This window comes from Panthera tigris, chromosome F2 (genome assembly GCF_018350195.1).
Source record: "Panthera tigris isolate Pti1 chromosome F2, P.tigris_Pti1_mat1.1, whole genome shotgun sequence".
In the NCBI taxonomy this organism is placed as follows: domain Eukaryota; kingdom Metazoa; phylum Chordata; class Mammalia; order Carnivora; family Felidae; genus Panthera; species Panthera tigris.
The window spans coordinates 45095371-45112635 of NC_056676.1; the positions used below are offsets into that span (position 1 = coordinate 45095371).

General features: G+C 36.8%; 1 protein-coding gene across 11 annotated transcripts in view; it reads left to right on the forward strand.

Moving 5' to 3' along the window:
* Positions 1–17265, forward strand: part of VPS13B (vacuolar protein sorting 13 homolog B) — a 798280-nt gene that overhangs the window by 344036 nt on the left and 436979 nt on the right. The window contains exon 22 of one of the 11 annotated variants that reach the window (XM_042972786.1): positions 3245–3495. The exons of the other annotated variants lie outside the window; for them this stretch is intronic. Within the exon in view, the coding sequence (XP_042828720.1) occupies positions 3245–3294 (50 nt within the window). The 3' untranslated portion in view covers positions 3295–3495. Of the gene's footprint in view, positions 1–3244; positions 3496–17265 lie in introns of those variants that run through there. 11 annotated transcript variants of the gene reach the window in all.

Here is a 17265-nt window from a genome sequence, read left to right on the forward strand (position 1 = left end):
CCAAGGGATACAGGAGTACTGATGCATAGGGGCACCTGTACCCCAATGTTTATAGCGGCACTCTCAACAATAGCCAAATTATGGAAAGAGCCTAAATGTCCATCAACTGATGAATGGATAAAGAAATTGTGGTTTATATACACAATGGAATACTACGTGGCAATGAGAAAAAATGAAATATGGCCTTTTGTAGCAACATGGATGGAACTGGAGAGTGTGATGCTAAGTGAAATAAGCCACACAGAGAAAGACAGATACCATATGGTTTCACTCTTATGTGGATCCTGAGAAACATAACAGAAACCCATGGGGGAGGGGAAGGAAAAAAAAAAAAAAAAAAAGAGGTTAGAGTGGGAGAGAGCCAAAGCATTAGAGACTGTTAAAAACTGAGAACAAACTGAGGGTTGATGGGGGGTGGGAGGGAGGGCAGGGTGGGTGATGGGTATTGAGGAGGGCACCTTTTGGGATGAGCACTGGGTGTTGTATGGAAACCAATTTGACAGTAAATTTCATATATTAAAAAATAAAAAAAATTAAAAAAAAAAAAGAAAATAAAAAAAAAAATAAAAAATGTAGTTATAATAATTAAGGTTGAGTTAATTTTGGCTGAAAATATCAGAAAACTCTCAGTAACAGTAGTTTAAACAAGATTGAGTTTTGTCTGTCATGTGAAAGCTTAACGGTAGACACCGCAAGGTGTTAAGGCTCTCCAGGGTCAGGTACTTTTTTATTCTGTTACGGGTGGCCTTTGTTACCAGACTTGACTAACTGTCCACAATGGATGCTTCAACAGTATATCGTATCTGCATTTTAGTGAGCAGAAATGAGAAACAATAAGTTGCCTTACCTCTTTGAAAAGTATACAGATGTTCTACACTTCAATTTTGCTACTATACTCTTGGCCAGAAACTACTCGTGTGATCATATCTAGAACTGTATAGGGTCTCAGGAGTGTAGTCTGTACTTTTAAAGGCCCACATGCATGACCGAAACACTGGGCTCTAACTAAGAAAAAAAGAGAATAGATACTGCAGGTTATTTAGCAGCCTCTGCCACAGAACTTAAAATGGAATACCATAAGCTGGAGCTTTGGGAGAAAGTAGAAAATATTTTCCTTTAAATGAGACTATCAGAAGACAGTGTCAGTGAAAGTGTTGTCATGTCTGAGATGTTGCTTAGATTTTTCACAGTGAGTTATAGAGGCTTATGAGTCATTGACATATGGATCATACACAATCAAAACCACAGAGTGTATCATCTCCCGGGGAAAGCATACACAGAAAAATGAGAAAAAAAGCCCCAAATTAAATTCTGAGCAACTATTTATTTAAAGAATAAGGAGAATGAGCCAATGGAGAGATTGAGAAGCATTATTCTGAGAAGTAGGCAGTAAAGGTGTATGCATATGCATGTATACCTGTGTACATATGACATATATATGACATAACTGAACAGCATTTCAAGATGAGGGTGGGTAACTGCCTGGTACACAGTAGACTCGTCAAGAACAAAGAGGCAGAAAAATTTCACTTGGCCTGAGGAGCTTCACTTATTTGGAAATGAATGGGATTTGAAACAGCCACAGTGTACCCCCCTCTGTCAAGAAATTTGAGTATACAGACACTGGTTATGTCTTGGGTTGTGGTCTCCTGGTTCATGGGTTTGGGCCCCACATCCAGCTCATAGCTGTCAGCAAAGTCACCTTTGCATCCTTGATCCCCCCTCTCTCTGCCCCTCCCCTGCTTGTGCTTACTCTTTCTCGGTCTCTCAAAAAATATATAAAATTTTTTTAAAACATTTTTAAAAAAAGAGTTAAAAAAATTTTTTTTAAATCATTTTGTCCACAGGCAATGTAACTTGTAGGATGGCTTTAAGTGGTGAGATTTCCAAGTTTTGCTAGTAAGAATTGCTCCTGAAGGCACTGATGTATTTTGGATTCTAATTTTAAGAATTGTGTGTTGTAAATAAATACAATATAGTTATTCATCTAAAAGTGTTTAAGTCATCCTTAATTTGATTAAACTTGAATGTTCAGTAGGTATGTTCCTAGTTATAGGGTGAAGTTAGTATTAATGTATGCAAAATAAATTTTTTGTGGACTTATGTATATTAGAAGTTGCTCACTTTAATCATGTAGTTTAGCATAAAATTCCATTCCTTTGTGATTAATTAGGTATTTAATTTCATTGGAAAATATTAAAGCATTGGAAAACATTGCATAATATACAATTGATTTTATTCTCTCAGGGATAAAATGTGGTTTAAAGTATATTTTCCCCTTTTGGAATAGAATAAGGTTTAGAATAAAATGAAGTATATCTAATGAAGTACATAAAAAAAAAAAAATGGAAAAACCATCCAGAAAGTAATCAGAGAACTTAAGGAAAATATACATTTACTAAATTGCGTTTTTCCATTTGTATTTTTAAGAACCATTATTTTTTATTTCTAAATCTAGAATTTATGAGGTAAAACATTAACAGTCTGTAGAACTTGACATAAAATTGAGTATTTGAATTATATGTTTATTTCTAAGCTTATCTTCCTAAAGAATTTCAACAGATGCCATATTATAATGTTATATCAGCCATAATAGTCTAGATGGTTGTAGCTATGGAGTATTTTTAACATTTTGTTTTTTTAATGTTTCATAACATATCTATGCATCATTTGATGATATTCTTTTATAGACATATCTGGTAATTACACTACTCACTTGGTACTACAACATACCTGAATTTCTTGCATTGCTAGTTTTGATATGAGGACTCCTCAAGTAAATCATCAGTTCATAAAAAAATGTAATTTATACTTTTTCAGTGTGTCTCTTGGTGTGTGTGGCAGAATGTTTTATAGTTAGTGTTTGTTCATTAATTCCAAAAACGTGTTGAGTTTTTTAAGCATACTAGGTTTATTGATTTTTTAAAAAAATATATTACAATTTATGTAGCATGCACATAATTCTTTCCCTCTTGGAACTTTGATTCTTGAAAAGTATATGTAATTATTATTCATATTTGTACCTTCTTGGCTTATTTTTAATTTCTCTAGGTCTTGTATAGCAGACGACTTATTTAGGTATGATTTCTTTTAATATGTCCAATTTTACTCTCATTTTTTACTTTGAAAGTAGAATATAAACTGTACTAAATTTTCTCAATGGAGATGACTTTAGAAGGTAAAGTATTTTAATGCTGAGAAATTATTTTTAATTTCTACATTCTATTGGAATTATTTTATTTAGACTACAAAGGAGAAAAAACCCCAGAAAAGCACTGTTTTTGGTTTCCATGAACACATCTGAAGCAGGCTCATATTTTGTTAAAAGCATTACTAAACAGTAAGTGATTAAATTAAAACAAGTACAGAGAACACAGCCTGGTTGCAAATAGTTCATCTTTACTAGCCTTCACCTTTTTTTCTTAGTGCATTCCTATTTGGCAAGAATCTTTGGGCAAGCATCTGGAGTGTACCATTTATTGATATATACTTTAATATGTGTATCACTATACTAGTATACTATAAAACACGAAAGATAATTTCATTAACATTTAAATGTTTTTATTCTGATAGTTTTAATATATCAATAATATATCAATATATCAGTAATATTCCAGTGAGACTAATATTGTGCTTCACTTCTTAAAATAAAATTTAATACTGTGTTGTAAAAACTTAAGGTTTAGTTCTTAATTCAGCTTGTTTTAATAGTTGATTTTAGTGGCTGACATCATTGAAAAGCCACCTCACTGAGATACATTATATCCTAGAGGGAAAAGACCATCATTAGTGCACTGAGGACACTTATTTTTTCAGTCCTACCCGTTTTGTCAAAGGCCTTTGTTGAAATAAGGGTGGTAGATTTCCATCTTCCTTATATCAATAAGATAGTCTTCCAACTTAATGGGAAAGTGTTGCCTTTTTCTTTTAAATAAATTAGTGATATCTTTAATCCATAGGTTTAGATATGTCTGTTATATAGGAATCTTTTGAAAATGTATATACAAATTATGAGGATTAGTTAAAGGTAGAGAACAAAATTTAGAAATCTGATGAACTTTGTGTATGTAGGTAATATGCCACAATTAATTTAAAGTCAATGAAAGATTGAAGGGCCCGTGCCAATTTCTTCTTGTTATTGAATGTCTAATTTTCCTCCAGTATATTTAGCATTGTGTTATCTGTATACAGCCTTCTGACATAGGGATGGACCTCAATGTAATCCTAATTTACTAAATATTAACAAACTATGTGTCTTTCTCATTTTTAGATAAAAATAAATATGGGCGCCTGGGTGGCTTAGTCGGTTAAGTGGCCGACTTCGGCTCAGGTCATGATCTCGCACTCCGTGAGTTCGAGCCCCGCGTCGGGCCCTGTGCTGACAGCTCAGAGCCTGGAGCCTGTTTCAGATTCTGTGTCTCCCTCTCTCTGACCCTCCCCTGTTCATGCTCTGTCTCTCCCTGTCTCAAAAATAAAAATAAAAAACAAAAACAAAATAAATATGAACAGACATTCTCATATTTTTCCCCAGAGCTCAATGGATGGTCTTACAGTTTTGCACACTACATTATTGGAACTCACTGCTATATTAGGTTGTTGTTACATGTAAGTTTAGGGTTATCTGAAGGAAGTTCCTTATAAGGCTCAGGTGGGAGAGTGCCAAGGAGCCTAGTTAAACTGGGAAAAGTATTGACTAACATAGTTGAAGAAATCTTCTGGAGATGGAGATAAAATCAATAGCATCTCCAAATATGCAAGTTCAGGTAGTGTCATAGAGACAGTGACCAGTGGATGTGATAATGGAAGGAGTGAGAGCCAATTAAGGAAGGCAGGCAGTAAGGTTGGATAGTTCTTGAAGAAGTAAGGTTGTGAAATGGGGAGGTAAGCTCCATGATATGCTTGGGCATTTTGGATGTAGGCTGTGTAATGATATTGTGAGGGCTGGGCAGGTACACCTATTAAGAATTGACTGGTTTTCCTCTGAATAGATAGGTGACTCTTTTAATAGGGAAGAACACATTTTTAAATTAGGATTCTGGTTGCAAGAGACTGAAACTTTTAAAATTTATTTTAAATTTTAAAAAGCAGGAATATTTTGTTGATTCGCATAACCAAAATGGTAAGAAAAGCAAAGATCTTTCCTTTGGAGTGACTTCAAAACAGAGACTCCATACCATCAGGATTCTGCCTTTTTTGTTGGTTTAACTTTTTTTTTTTTTTTTTTTTTTTTTTTTTTTTTTTTTTAACTGAACATAGGTTTCTTGGCTTAGCAGTGTACGTGGCTGTGGTTCCTGTGGACTCACATACTTAATTCTCTGTGATCAAAGGGAAAGATCTGGTCTAGTATCTGTTGAAAACCTACCTGAGGAGGATTTTGTTTGGCCTCTCTTAGATCATATGCATACATCTTAATCACTGTGGCCCGGGAGGTTAGGTACTATGATTGGCCCAGTTGCAGCCCAAGTTAGGTCATATATCCTCTTCTGTGTTTAGGAGCATGAGATGTTACACCAGAAGATGGAAGAGTAGCAGAAACATGGCTCCTGGGAATAATTTGTGAGGCAGGCAGGCATTCTAGTTTATGTCCACTAATTTTTCATTTTCCAATTAGTCACAACAGGTTTAAAAGACAAAATGTTGATTATATAACACTTAGACTAAATCACATTCACAGATTTGTGTTTTGATAGGATGAGGTAAATGGTTTATGAAGGTATTGCACATATGAATTAGGAGCCCAGGAGAAAATCTAAACTTGAAAGCTACAGGATGCATAAGACAGATGGCTGCCTACAGCAGGTTTCATGTTTCTTTATCTAGAGTTTATTCATTTGGGGTAAAGGATTTAGGAAGTGTTTTTGATGTTCTACTTCAGACAGTTTATTAATTTTACAACTTTGTTTCATTATAAAGAACTTTTTCTAGTGATTCATTAATTTGAGCTATCATAAGATTTCAAAAGTATGTCAGTTAATTTTGAAGTTCTTTGAGAAAACGTTGTGATGTTAATAAGTACATTGAAAGGTTTTTGAATACAGAGTTCTTTGGAAATAAGTTATTTTAGTTTTTACATGAACTGGCAAGAATTCAGCTAAAATTCAACCAAATTGTTTTGTATGCAGTCTTCCTCCCCCCCCCCTTTTTTAGCAGTCAGAACAAGATTATAGTTTCCAGATGAAATTCTGAATGTCACATGGTGATGACATATATTTTCCTGGTTGGCTCAGCATGAGATGCAATTTTGCATGCCATGTCACGCTGACTTGCAGAATCCAAAAGCCATTATTTCCCAAGGGGCTTTCAAGAGTGATAGTATCGAATGTAGTTTGTATTTTGATGAAAAGTCTCAGGCATTATTGCAGTTTCTATGGCAAGTTGCTTAAAGCTTTATATACTCTCTAAACTCTAGAAATTTAAAAATAGTCTTACTATGTAAAAATCACTTTTTCTTCAAGTTATTTAAATTTATGTTGCCAAATTAAGTTGCCAAAAATAATGATCAGTGTAAGATAGGGATCAAGTTAAGAAGGTATGGTGGAAAAACCAGTAGATTAGAGACCAAAAAAATCTAGCTTTAGATCCTATTCCTACTCCCATGTCAAGCTAACCTCATACACCTGGATTTTCTTCATTTAGAATATGGTAATAAGTATATAAACAAAAGCTCACAGATTTAAGTATTATTATAAGACTTAAATAAAGTGGCACCTGGGTGCTCAGTTGGTTAAGTGTTGGACTCTAGATTTCAGCTCAGGTCATGATCTCATGGTTTGTGAGTTTAAGCCCCGCATCAGGCTCTGCCCTGACAGCATGGAGACTGCTTGGGATTCTCAGTCTCCCTCTCCCTGTCCTTCCCCTGCCTGTGTTCTTTTTCTTCTTCTCTCTTCAAAAATAAATTTAAAAAATAAACATTTTAGAGGAACCTGGGTGGCTCAGTTGGTCAAGTGTTTGACTTTAGCTCAGGTCATGATCTCGTGGTCCATGGGTTCAAGCCCTGCATCGGGCTCTGTGCTGACAGCTCAGAGCCTGGAGCCTGCTTCAGATTCTGTCTCCTTCTGTCTCTGCCCCCCCCCCCCCACTCACGCTCTGTCTCTCTCTTTTCTCAAAAATAGATAATAAAACATTTTTAAAAATTTTAAAAATGAACATTTTTTTTAAAAGGAAGGTATGTGGAAGTTCTAGAAAATGATAAAAACACATTCAGATAGAAAGAAAATTTCACATTTTTTAATGTTTACATTTTAAAAGGAAAGGTATAAACTCTAAGCAAAGTGAAGCTTATTGTTTTATCTAGTTCCTTCCAGGGTAATTTTATATTTTCTTTTCTCTGTTTGATATTAATCATCTTAAAGTTGCCTTAAAGGCCAGTATTTCCATTCATGTTTACATAATAACACTTCTTTCACACTGATGATCTATGCTACATTTGTCTTGACTGAGTTGCTTTGTTATACCAGTCTCCCCTTCCTCCCTCCCTCCCTCCTTGCCTTCCTTCCTCCCTTCCTTCCTGTCTCACATCCAGTTGTCTACATTTCTGTTTAGGTATCTTACAGGCCACTCAACCACTCAAGCCTAATGTGTCAGATCTGTACAACTATGTACCCCACCCCCACCACCACCATTGACCATGTTATTCAAGGATGAAACTTTGAATTCATTGGCTTTTTTCCCCTGTCCATTCTGTTCATATGCTGCATCCCAAATCAGAGCCACATAATTTCTTGTACAGAATAATGTAAGGATGTCCTAAATAGTTTCACTTGTGTCATTTCCAAATTATCTCATCATCTGTTCTCAGTTACCCTAATCCATTGTCCAGATGACAGCAAGAATCATCCTATTACAAATCTAAATTGGATGATTTTATTCCCTGCTTAAAACACTTCAGTAACTTCTTACTGCATTTGAGATAAAATCCAAACTCCTTACCATGGCCTACAAAGTTTGACCTGATTTAGCCTCTGTCCTGTTCTTCCATTCATCATTTGTCATTTTTTTTTTTTTCTTACAATGATCCTCTTTCTTCAAACACTCCATGCTTTTTCTTGCCTGGGATCTTTTGCATGTGCTGTTTCCACTGTTCTCATTGCTCCTGCACCCCCCCCCCCCCATACACACTAAAACACTCAAAATGGATGTATTTTTATTTTATGTACAATGAATAGGCATTACAGTAGGTATCTTGGAGGACCCATTCAAGGTGGCTCACATAATCCAATTTAATGAAGCCCATATTCTTCCCATACTGAAGGAGACCCTGGAGGCACATAGTGACACAGTATTTCCACATCACACTTTGCCGGTTTGTGCAGATGGGACAGGAATGACAACCCAGGCCAAATTTCCTTGGATGGCCACAGTAGAGCTCCTGGTGACCCATCTTGCTCTCTCAGATGGAACAAGGCAAAAGTTCATTGCTCTTTTTGTAGCTATGTACTCTTCATACTCCTAGTCTTAGTTTAAATGTTATGCTTTCGGGGCGCCTGGGTGGCGCAGTGTCCGACTTCAGCCAGGTCACGATCTCGCGGTCCGTGAGTTCGAGCCCCGCGTCAGGCTCTGGGCTGATGGCTCGGAGCCTGGAGCCTGCTTCCGATTCTGTGTCTCCCTCTCTCTCTGCCCCTCCCCCGTTCATGCTCTGTCTCTCTCTGTCCCAAAAATAAATAAAAAACGTTGAAAAAAAATTAAAAAAAAAATGTTATGCTTTCAGTAAAGAAACCTCTATTCAGTCTTTCTCAAGTAGGTCTGTGCCACTCTGCCAGGATTCCCTACCTTAGCACCTCTTTTCTGCCCTTGTAACACCTACCAGAGTTTTTCATTCTTTCTTTTCTTTCTCTTAGTCTAGAATATGTGTATCAAGAACCATATCTGACTTGTTCACTTTTTAAAAGTTGAGGTATAATTGACATATGTTACATTTATCTCAGGTTTACAGCATAGTGATACAATACACATGTACACTGTGAAATGGTCACAATTGGGCTAGTTAATATCCATCCCTATACATAGTTACCGAAAATATTTTTTCTTGTGATGAAAAATTTTTTAATTTTTACTCTCTGAGAGACCATCAAATATGCAATACAGTGTTATTGACTATAGTCACCATGCTGTACATTACATCCCCATGACTTGTTTCTTTTATGCTGGAAGTATGTACCTTTTCACCCCCTTAACCCATTTCAGACACACCCTTCACCCATTTCGTCCACCCCTTTTCTCTGGAAACCACCAGCCTGATCTGTGTATCTATGAGTTTGGTTTTTGTTTTGTTTTGTTTTTAAGTTCCACATAGAAATGAGATCATATGGTATTTGTCTTTCTTTGACTTATTTCACTGTCCTTGCAACCCATCTTTGTTATTACAAATGGCAAGATTTTCATTTTTTTTGTGGCTGAATAATATTTCATTGTATGTTTCCATATATTATATATACACACATGCCTATACATATATAGATACATATATGTGTATTAACCTCATTTTCTTTTTCCATTCATCTATAAGCAGACACTTAGGTTGTTTGTATATCTTGGCTAGTGTAAGTAATACTACAGTGAACATCGAGGTGCATATATCTTTTCTAGTTAGTATTTTCATTTTCTTTAGATGAATACACAAAGGTGGAATTGTTAGATCACATAATAGTTCTGTTTTTAATTTTTGAAGGAACTTTCTATCCTGTTTTTCATAATGGCTTCACGAATTTACATTTCAACCAATAGTGCACAAGAATTCCCGTTTTTCTGCATCCTCACCAGCACTTGTTATATCTTGTCTTTTTGATAATAGCCATTCTCACACGTGTGAAGTAATATATTAGTTTGGTTTTGACTTACATTTCCTTGACAATGATTTTGAGCATCTTTTATGTACCTATGGGCCATCTGTATGCCTTCTTTGGAAAATGTTTATTTAGATCTTCTGCCCAATTTTTAATTAGATTTTTTGTTTGTTTTTGCTATTGAGTTGTATGAGTTCTTTACATATTTTGGATATTAACCCCTTGCTAGATATATGATTTGCAGATAGTTTTTCGTATTCAGTAGTTTGCCTTTTCATTTTGTTGCTGGTTTCCTTTGCTGTGCGGAAGCCTTTAGTTTGATATAGTCCCACTAGTTTATTTTTGCTTATGTTGCCTTTGCTTTTGGTGTCAGATTCAAAAAATGATTGCCAGGATCAATGTCACAGAGCTTACTGCCTGTGTGTTATGGTTCAGGTGTGACATTTTGTTAAGTCCTTAATCCATTTGAGTTAGTTTTTGTGTCTGGTGTAAGATAGGGCTCCAGTTTCATTCTTTCGTATATGGCTGTCCAGTTTTCCCAGCACCATTTATTGAATAAACTGTTTTTCCCCAAGACTTATTTACTTTCTTTCCAGAATCTACCACCAATTTCTGCCATTGAGCAGGTATTTAGTAAATAACTATACGAATCAATAAAACCTTTTTCTCTCTTTTTATTTTTTATTTAGGGGCTTAAATATCACATTCCTCAAACTTTTTTGCTCCCATTTCTTTAATTGATTTGTATTGATGTCCTATACCTTTTGATGTCTGTTCCCAGATTTCCCAGGGATATTTATCAATTATTCAGGAGAAGTAGCATCTTGTAGTACATTTTAAATTGGTGCACATAATCTTTCAGGATATTCTTGCTGCATCACACATTTAATTATGTTTTATAGTGTTGAATACTGACAAGAGTAGTCCATGTGTAACCCAAGATATTGATGTTAGATTTTATCTTTAGTCAGATAGTCAGTAAATAGAATTTTTAGTTCCTACAGTGTTCTTAACTCTGTGTTAAGTACTTTGGGAAATTGAAAGCAGTAGATGACATGGCTCTTGTTCTCATGAACTTTAGGGTCTAACAGGTAAAAAAAAAAAAAAAAAAAAAAAAAAAAAAAGTCATGTACAATGTGGCCGAATTTATAAAACTGAGGAAAATTTAGGGAAAAGGTGCCATTATTATATACTTTAAGAACTGGAAAAATTTTCATTAGAGAAGTACAACTTGTGGTAGGTCTTAAGTAGATAAGATTTGCGATAATCAAGAGGGGGCAGGTCGCTTGGATGGGAATAACAGGGGGGAAGACATTGATTGGAGTGGAGATTCTTCAGTGGAAATAGTAGAAAATAAAGTTGAACAGATTCAGAGAGGCAAGACCAGCTTATACAAGGCTTCGAAAACCAGATAGAGAACTTTGATTTTTTTTATGTATGGTGCAATTAATTCTTGAATAGTATCCTATGGTTGAGAGCAGTTTGTAGGATGGAGCAGAAGGAGAAAGACCCTTCCAGAAATGTGAGTTACCCTTCTTTATAGAAATGAACATTTTCAGCAGATTGTAGCCACGGAAATGGAGAAAAAAGTACAGAGGTTATTTATGAACCTGAAAATTGACTTTTTTTTCTTTTGCAAGAGTCATGTTTATATTTCTTTCTGGTGACACCAAAATCATTATTAGGATTATGAATGAGTAATAGCTTCTTTTCCATTACTGTACATATGTGATTTAGAACAGGGTAAAGGGTCATTATAAGACAATGATGCTACAATTATTGCACTACCTGTCCATTTAGTAAGTCTGTTACCCACCTATTTCCCTTTTTCAAAATATGCTTTCCAAAAGCACAATCTCAGTCTTATACATCTTTCTTACCCTTAGGTCCTAGTTACAAGTAGGCACTCAACCATGCTTACTGAATTGAAGTCTTACTTTTCCATAGCTCATAAGTTTTGGAAGAGGCCAACATTTTCCTCTTTCTCCTTTTCAAGTGCTTTCCAAGCCACAGCAACAGAATGGAAGAATAGGTCTATAATAAGATTCACAGACTGGTATCGGTCTGCCTTTATTCCTGCTTTGCTAAAATTCTCCAAATCCTTCTGAAATGTCCCACAGACTTGAGGAAATGGGTTGGGAGAAAGGTGGTGGGGATGTGGTTCCTCTTCTACTGTGTTCTCTAACCCAGTATTTCGGCTAGTATTTTTGCTTTCAGGGAAAAGCAAGGAGGTCAGCCAGGCTGGAGCAGAGATCACTGGGAAGAGGGATGGAAGAGGAAGTAAAAAGACAACGGGGAAGAAAAATCCTGTAGGGACTAATAAGTCATTGTAAGGATTTGGACTAGTAAAAGTGAGTAATACAGGATGCCAGAGAAGGATATTGGTTAGGGAAATGATAGAACTCTTTTTGGCTATGTTAATAGTGTCGCTTTGGGTGTTGTGTTGAGACTAGACCATAGGGAAGAAAGTATAGCAGCAAGTGGACCTGTTGACCTGTAGCTTATTGGGGTAGTATCTGCCTATAATCATGGTGACTTGGCTGAGTGAAGTATCACTAGAGGAAATAAGGTCAAATTTATGATATATTTTGAGGTGGAGCCAATAGAATTGTGCCAGCTGTCTAGATGTGTGGTGTGTGTGAGAGAGGGGATCAGTTATTTTCACTGAGCAACTGGAAGGGTAGATTTGCTGTTTTCTGAGACTTTAAAGAATATAAAAACAAAGGTGTGGGGACAGAGGAAGACATAAGAGTTTGCTTTGGCCATGTTAAATTTGAAATTCTATTAAACATCTAAATGGAGATGTTGAATGGACAGATAAATAGTCTGGTGTTTAGAGGCTAGATCAAGAGTGTTTCCTGGGAATTGTCACCATGTAGAAGATACTTAAAGTCATGACACTATGTGAGATCATCTAAGAAGAGAGTGTTTGTAGAGAATTGTAATAGCCCAAAGACTGAATCTTTGGACACTGCAACATTTAGAGTTAGGGAAAATGAACTAGCAAGAAAACCAATAAAGCTGGTAGGGAGGTAGGAAGGGAACACAGAGACAGCAGTGTCCAGAAGGATTTAAGAAAGTGTGTCAAGAAGGTGGCAATGGTCAAATGTTTCAGTTTCCTCTAATAGGTCCTATTAGTCAGTGCTGCCCACCGGTTCTAAAAAGCAACCACAAAAATCTCAGTCTCTTGACACAAGAGAATTGATTTCTTATTCAGGAAAAGTACATTGCTGTGGTCACAGTTTAACTCTTCTGCAAGCAGTCACTTGGGCATCTGCCATTTAGTCACACTGCTGATCCTGTGGATGTTCTGCATTCAGCCAGCAGATAAGCAAAGAGAAAGAAATAAGGAAAGCACACTTGCTCTTGATTGCCTCTAAAGCTTAGAGAGGTACTATCTAGCTTTAGGTCATATGTTATCAGTGAGAATCATTCACATAGGCTTGCCTTGCTGCAGACTGAGGAATATAGGGGAGCAGATAGAATGTTTAATGAGGACTCTTGTCTCTGACGCAGAGAGTGACAGTGATCCTGGAGCTAAAATCTTCAAAGAATGTGGGTGAGGGTGTTGACCTCTGGATCATATAGATTATTGCAATAAGAAGTAGTGATGGGTGTATGGTTGGAAGACATGAAATCCAAAGTGAGGTTATTTTTTTTTTTTTAGGGAGGAGATAAAAAAAAAAAATAGTGGCAGTGAGGATCAGGGAAGCCGTTGAGCCTATTCCCAGGCCCAGTTCTTTGCGGGATATGGCAGAGAAAACAGCTAGTTAAGAGGACTTCCCAGAAAGCAGTGTCCTCTGATTTGTTAGAAAAAAAATTGGAGAGTAAGTTCAGAGAAAAGTTTTAGGAAGATATGGGAGATTTTACTAGTGATCTGAGTTTTAGAGGGCAGAACAGAAGAGATTTCAGTGTTGTCGAATGAGAGATGGCATCACTTAGGGTTACACAGAGCTCTTTGGTGATGAGCCTGGGTCATAAGGGATGTTTAGAGTTTTGGGCTTCTCCTGTTGGCTGATGTAAACGGAGATGAATGGAGATTCAGGACATGAAAGAATTAACCCCAGAATATTAAGGCAGTGTTATGTGGCAAGTATTGGGGGTTGGAGGGATATGGTCTTTTAGGATCGCTCAGGTTGGTTGGTTATTGGTTATTCTAATTTTGTAATATATGTGTATGTATTAGGCACAGTTCTCAGTTTTCTTATCAAGTGTGCAAAATATAACTTTATTTTTCTCTAGCAGAGATAGAGAACTTATCTATGATCTTCAGTTATACTGGGCTAAAGAAGTAATAATGTAAAGTCAATTCAGGGTCATTCGGAGTTGTGTCAGAGTTTTATGGGGATAATATTAACGAAAGAATTTGACTCTTGTCTGGGTTCTGGGGCATCCTCCTCTCTCTGGGGCAATATAAGTGGAATGCTTGGAGGTATCTTTAGAAGTAGAAACCTCAGTTAATCAACCAATTTTTCTTTCTTTCTCTTTGAGTATTTAAAACAAATTTGGGGGCACCTGGGTGGCTCAGTCGGTTGAGGAGCTCTTCATTCCAGCTCAGGTCATGATCCCGAGGTCACAGGATCAAGCTTCGTGTCCAGCTCAGTGCTGAGCATGGAGCCTGCTTGAGATTTCCTCTCTCCCTCTCCCTCCCCCCCCCCCCCTCCCCCCCTTTCCCCTCCCCCCTCTCCCCCTCCCCCTCCCCCTCTCCCCCTCTCCCCCTCTCCCCCTCTCCCCCCTCCCCCTCTCCCCCTCTCCCCCCCTCCCCCTCCCCCTCCCCCTCCCCCTCCCCCTCTCCCTCCCCCTCTCCCCCTCTCCCCCTCTCCCCCTCTCCCCCTCCTCTCCCTCTCCTCTCCCTCTCTTTCTCCCTCTCCCTTCTGTTCCTCTCCTCCACCCACATGCATGCACTCTTCTCTCTCAAATTTAAAAAAGTTTGAAGAAATGAAACTTAAATGATACTTTCAGCAAATACGTAAAATAATATACTTAGTGGATACTTAAAAATGATTGCAATTATATGTCCCAACTTACATCATTAGACAAAAGAATAATGAAATTTTTAGGCCTCGAATTTTCCTTTGGAGTGCAGGACTCTCAAATTAGTCAAAGATCAGAACTTCTTTTTCCTGCTGTCCACTTAAAAGCAAAAGGATCAAATGCAGGTCACATAAACACAGTTCATGAATTTATTTTGGTTAATATCCAGAGTATGGTATGGGGTCATAATAGATCAATTTCTAACTACTGTAGCAACAATCAAATAAAATGAGCAACACTGAGGGTAAGCAAAACAACTAATTGGTCTTATCTTTTCACACTCTCTCCCAATGATATAGCTGTATATTACAATGATAAATATTCTGTGTGAATATCAGAATTTTCACTTCTAAAACCCAAATTTTATTACATTTCCTTCCATAGAAGTTTTCACCATCTTCTTAATACCTTCAGGATAAATTTCATGTTTCTCAGCATGATAGTTAAGGCAGTTCACAATTAGGGCTTAAACTTAACCTTTCCAGCCCTGTCTCCAGTTTATCAGTTTCATTTGCTGTGCAGTATACTTCACACTAAACTCTTCACTGTGTACTTTGTGCCTCTGTGCCTCTGTTCATGTTCTGCCTACAACTCCTTCTTTCTTAAGAATTTGTCCTGAACCCAAACTATGTTACCTCCCCTGTGAAGACTTTGCCAGTGCTTGATTGAATTAGACAGTCTGTAATTTGCAGAATATTTTAAAGCATAGCATTCATCATGCTCTTTGACAGTTGTATGTAATTAGATTAATATCTCCTATCTAGATTGTAAGCACTTGGAGGATAAGGATTGTGTCATATTTTTCAGCCCTTACTGCAGTATCCTGGAATATAGTAAATGGATGTTTAATAACATTTTTGCTTATGATGAATGAGATTCCTTTCTGCCTTCCTTCCACACCTTTCCCCCCCCTTTTTTCTCCTTTTGCTTTTTACAACATAAATGTGAACACTCAAATTCTAGTAGTGATCTGATTAACCAAAGTTTTCTCATTTATTTTTCTATAATTCCCTGGTGAGCTTCTTAGCTTCCCTCTGAACTCTTACAACTATAAAGATCAGTGTTCAGGTTAAGACTACTGCAGAAGGAGAAGCATTGTGAAGGTATTCATGAAGGACAAATACTAAGTAACAACACCAATTTTATAGAACTACAGGAAAACCAGCCTCATTATTTTAGAGTTGCACTTTGAATAATTATCATTGAAACTTAGTTCTGAGTATAAAACATGTAAAAAAAACCCAACACTAGCCTTGTCAAAAGCTGTAGCAATAAATAGGGGACTGTCTCTTCCAACTTAAAAATTCTTCATGCTCCTCTAAGGTCTCACGATGTTAACTCCAAAAGCTTCATTTCCTCATTTTCTACCCTGTGCTGTTGTTTCTGGTGGTGATAGTGTTGGTTGTATTGTGGGTACACACACATGAAGAGTCATGGAAGTTTAAACTTCTTGTTGTTACTTATTTTATTTTGCAATTAAGGACAGGGTGAAAGAATGTTAATAGTCTTGATGGATCAGTGTAGTAATCAGTATATAACTTGAAGGGCAGATTCTAGAGACATTTGTATCTTTAATACTTAGGACATGATGGTGTTTCTGAGTGCTTTTTCTCTCCTCCCCTCCTCTTCCCTCCCCTTTCTTTCCTTGCCCTTGATTTTTTTTTCTTCTTTCTTTACAGATAGCAGAATGCCTGTCTCACACCATGGTTTTCCTGTGAGATATAGGCAGCCTTTAATGCTTCTCTCTTGAGAGTTATAGATAAGAACTGAAACCTAAATAGCTGGAGGTATTCTAAGATCGCATATCTTGAATGGTGGAAGGAAAGGTGGCTCCTAGGTTTCCTGATTGCAGTTTTATGCTTTGAGGAAGCTTGTATGTAAATATATTTATCCGATTAGTGTCTGCAATTCCACGACTGAGGAGTTTTTTGTTTTGTTTTTTAAAAAAATCTTAAAGCCTACCACATGTATGTATAAACTCCTTGAGAACTGAGACCATGTCTATTTTAATCACTATGGTACTTCCAGTTTCCAACTTAGTCCCTAATACATAGCAGGTGCTCCTTAAGCACTGTTGAATGACGTTTTAGCATATTGAAATTATGGGATATGTTTTCCTTCCTTCCTTTTCCTTTTCCTTTTCCTTTTTCCTTTTCCTTTTTCCTTTTCCTTTTCCTTTTCCTTTTCCTTTTCCTTTTCCTTTTCCTTTTCCTTTTCCTTTTCCTTTTCCTTTTCCTTTCCCTTTCCCTTTCCCTTTCCCTTTCCCTTTCCCTTTCCCTTTCCTTATTTTTAAGTTAGTTGCACTTTCCGATTTTTTATCAAACATCAACGTATATTCTGTAATAAAAGTATCTCCAAAAGTAGACCATTTATCAGCAAGAGAACACCTTAAGCATGTGAAAAGCTAACACAATCTTTTATCCTAGTCTTTTATGATGTCTTTGTGAAC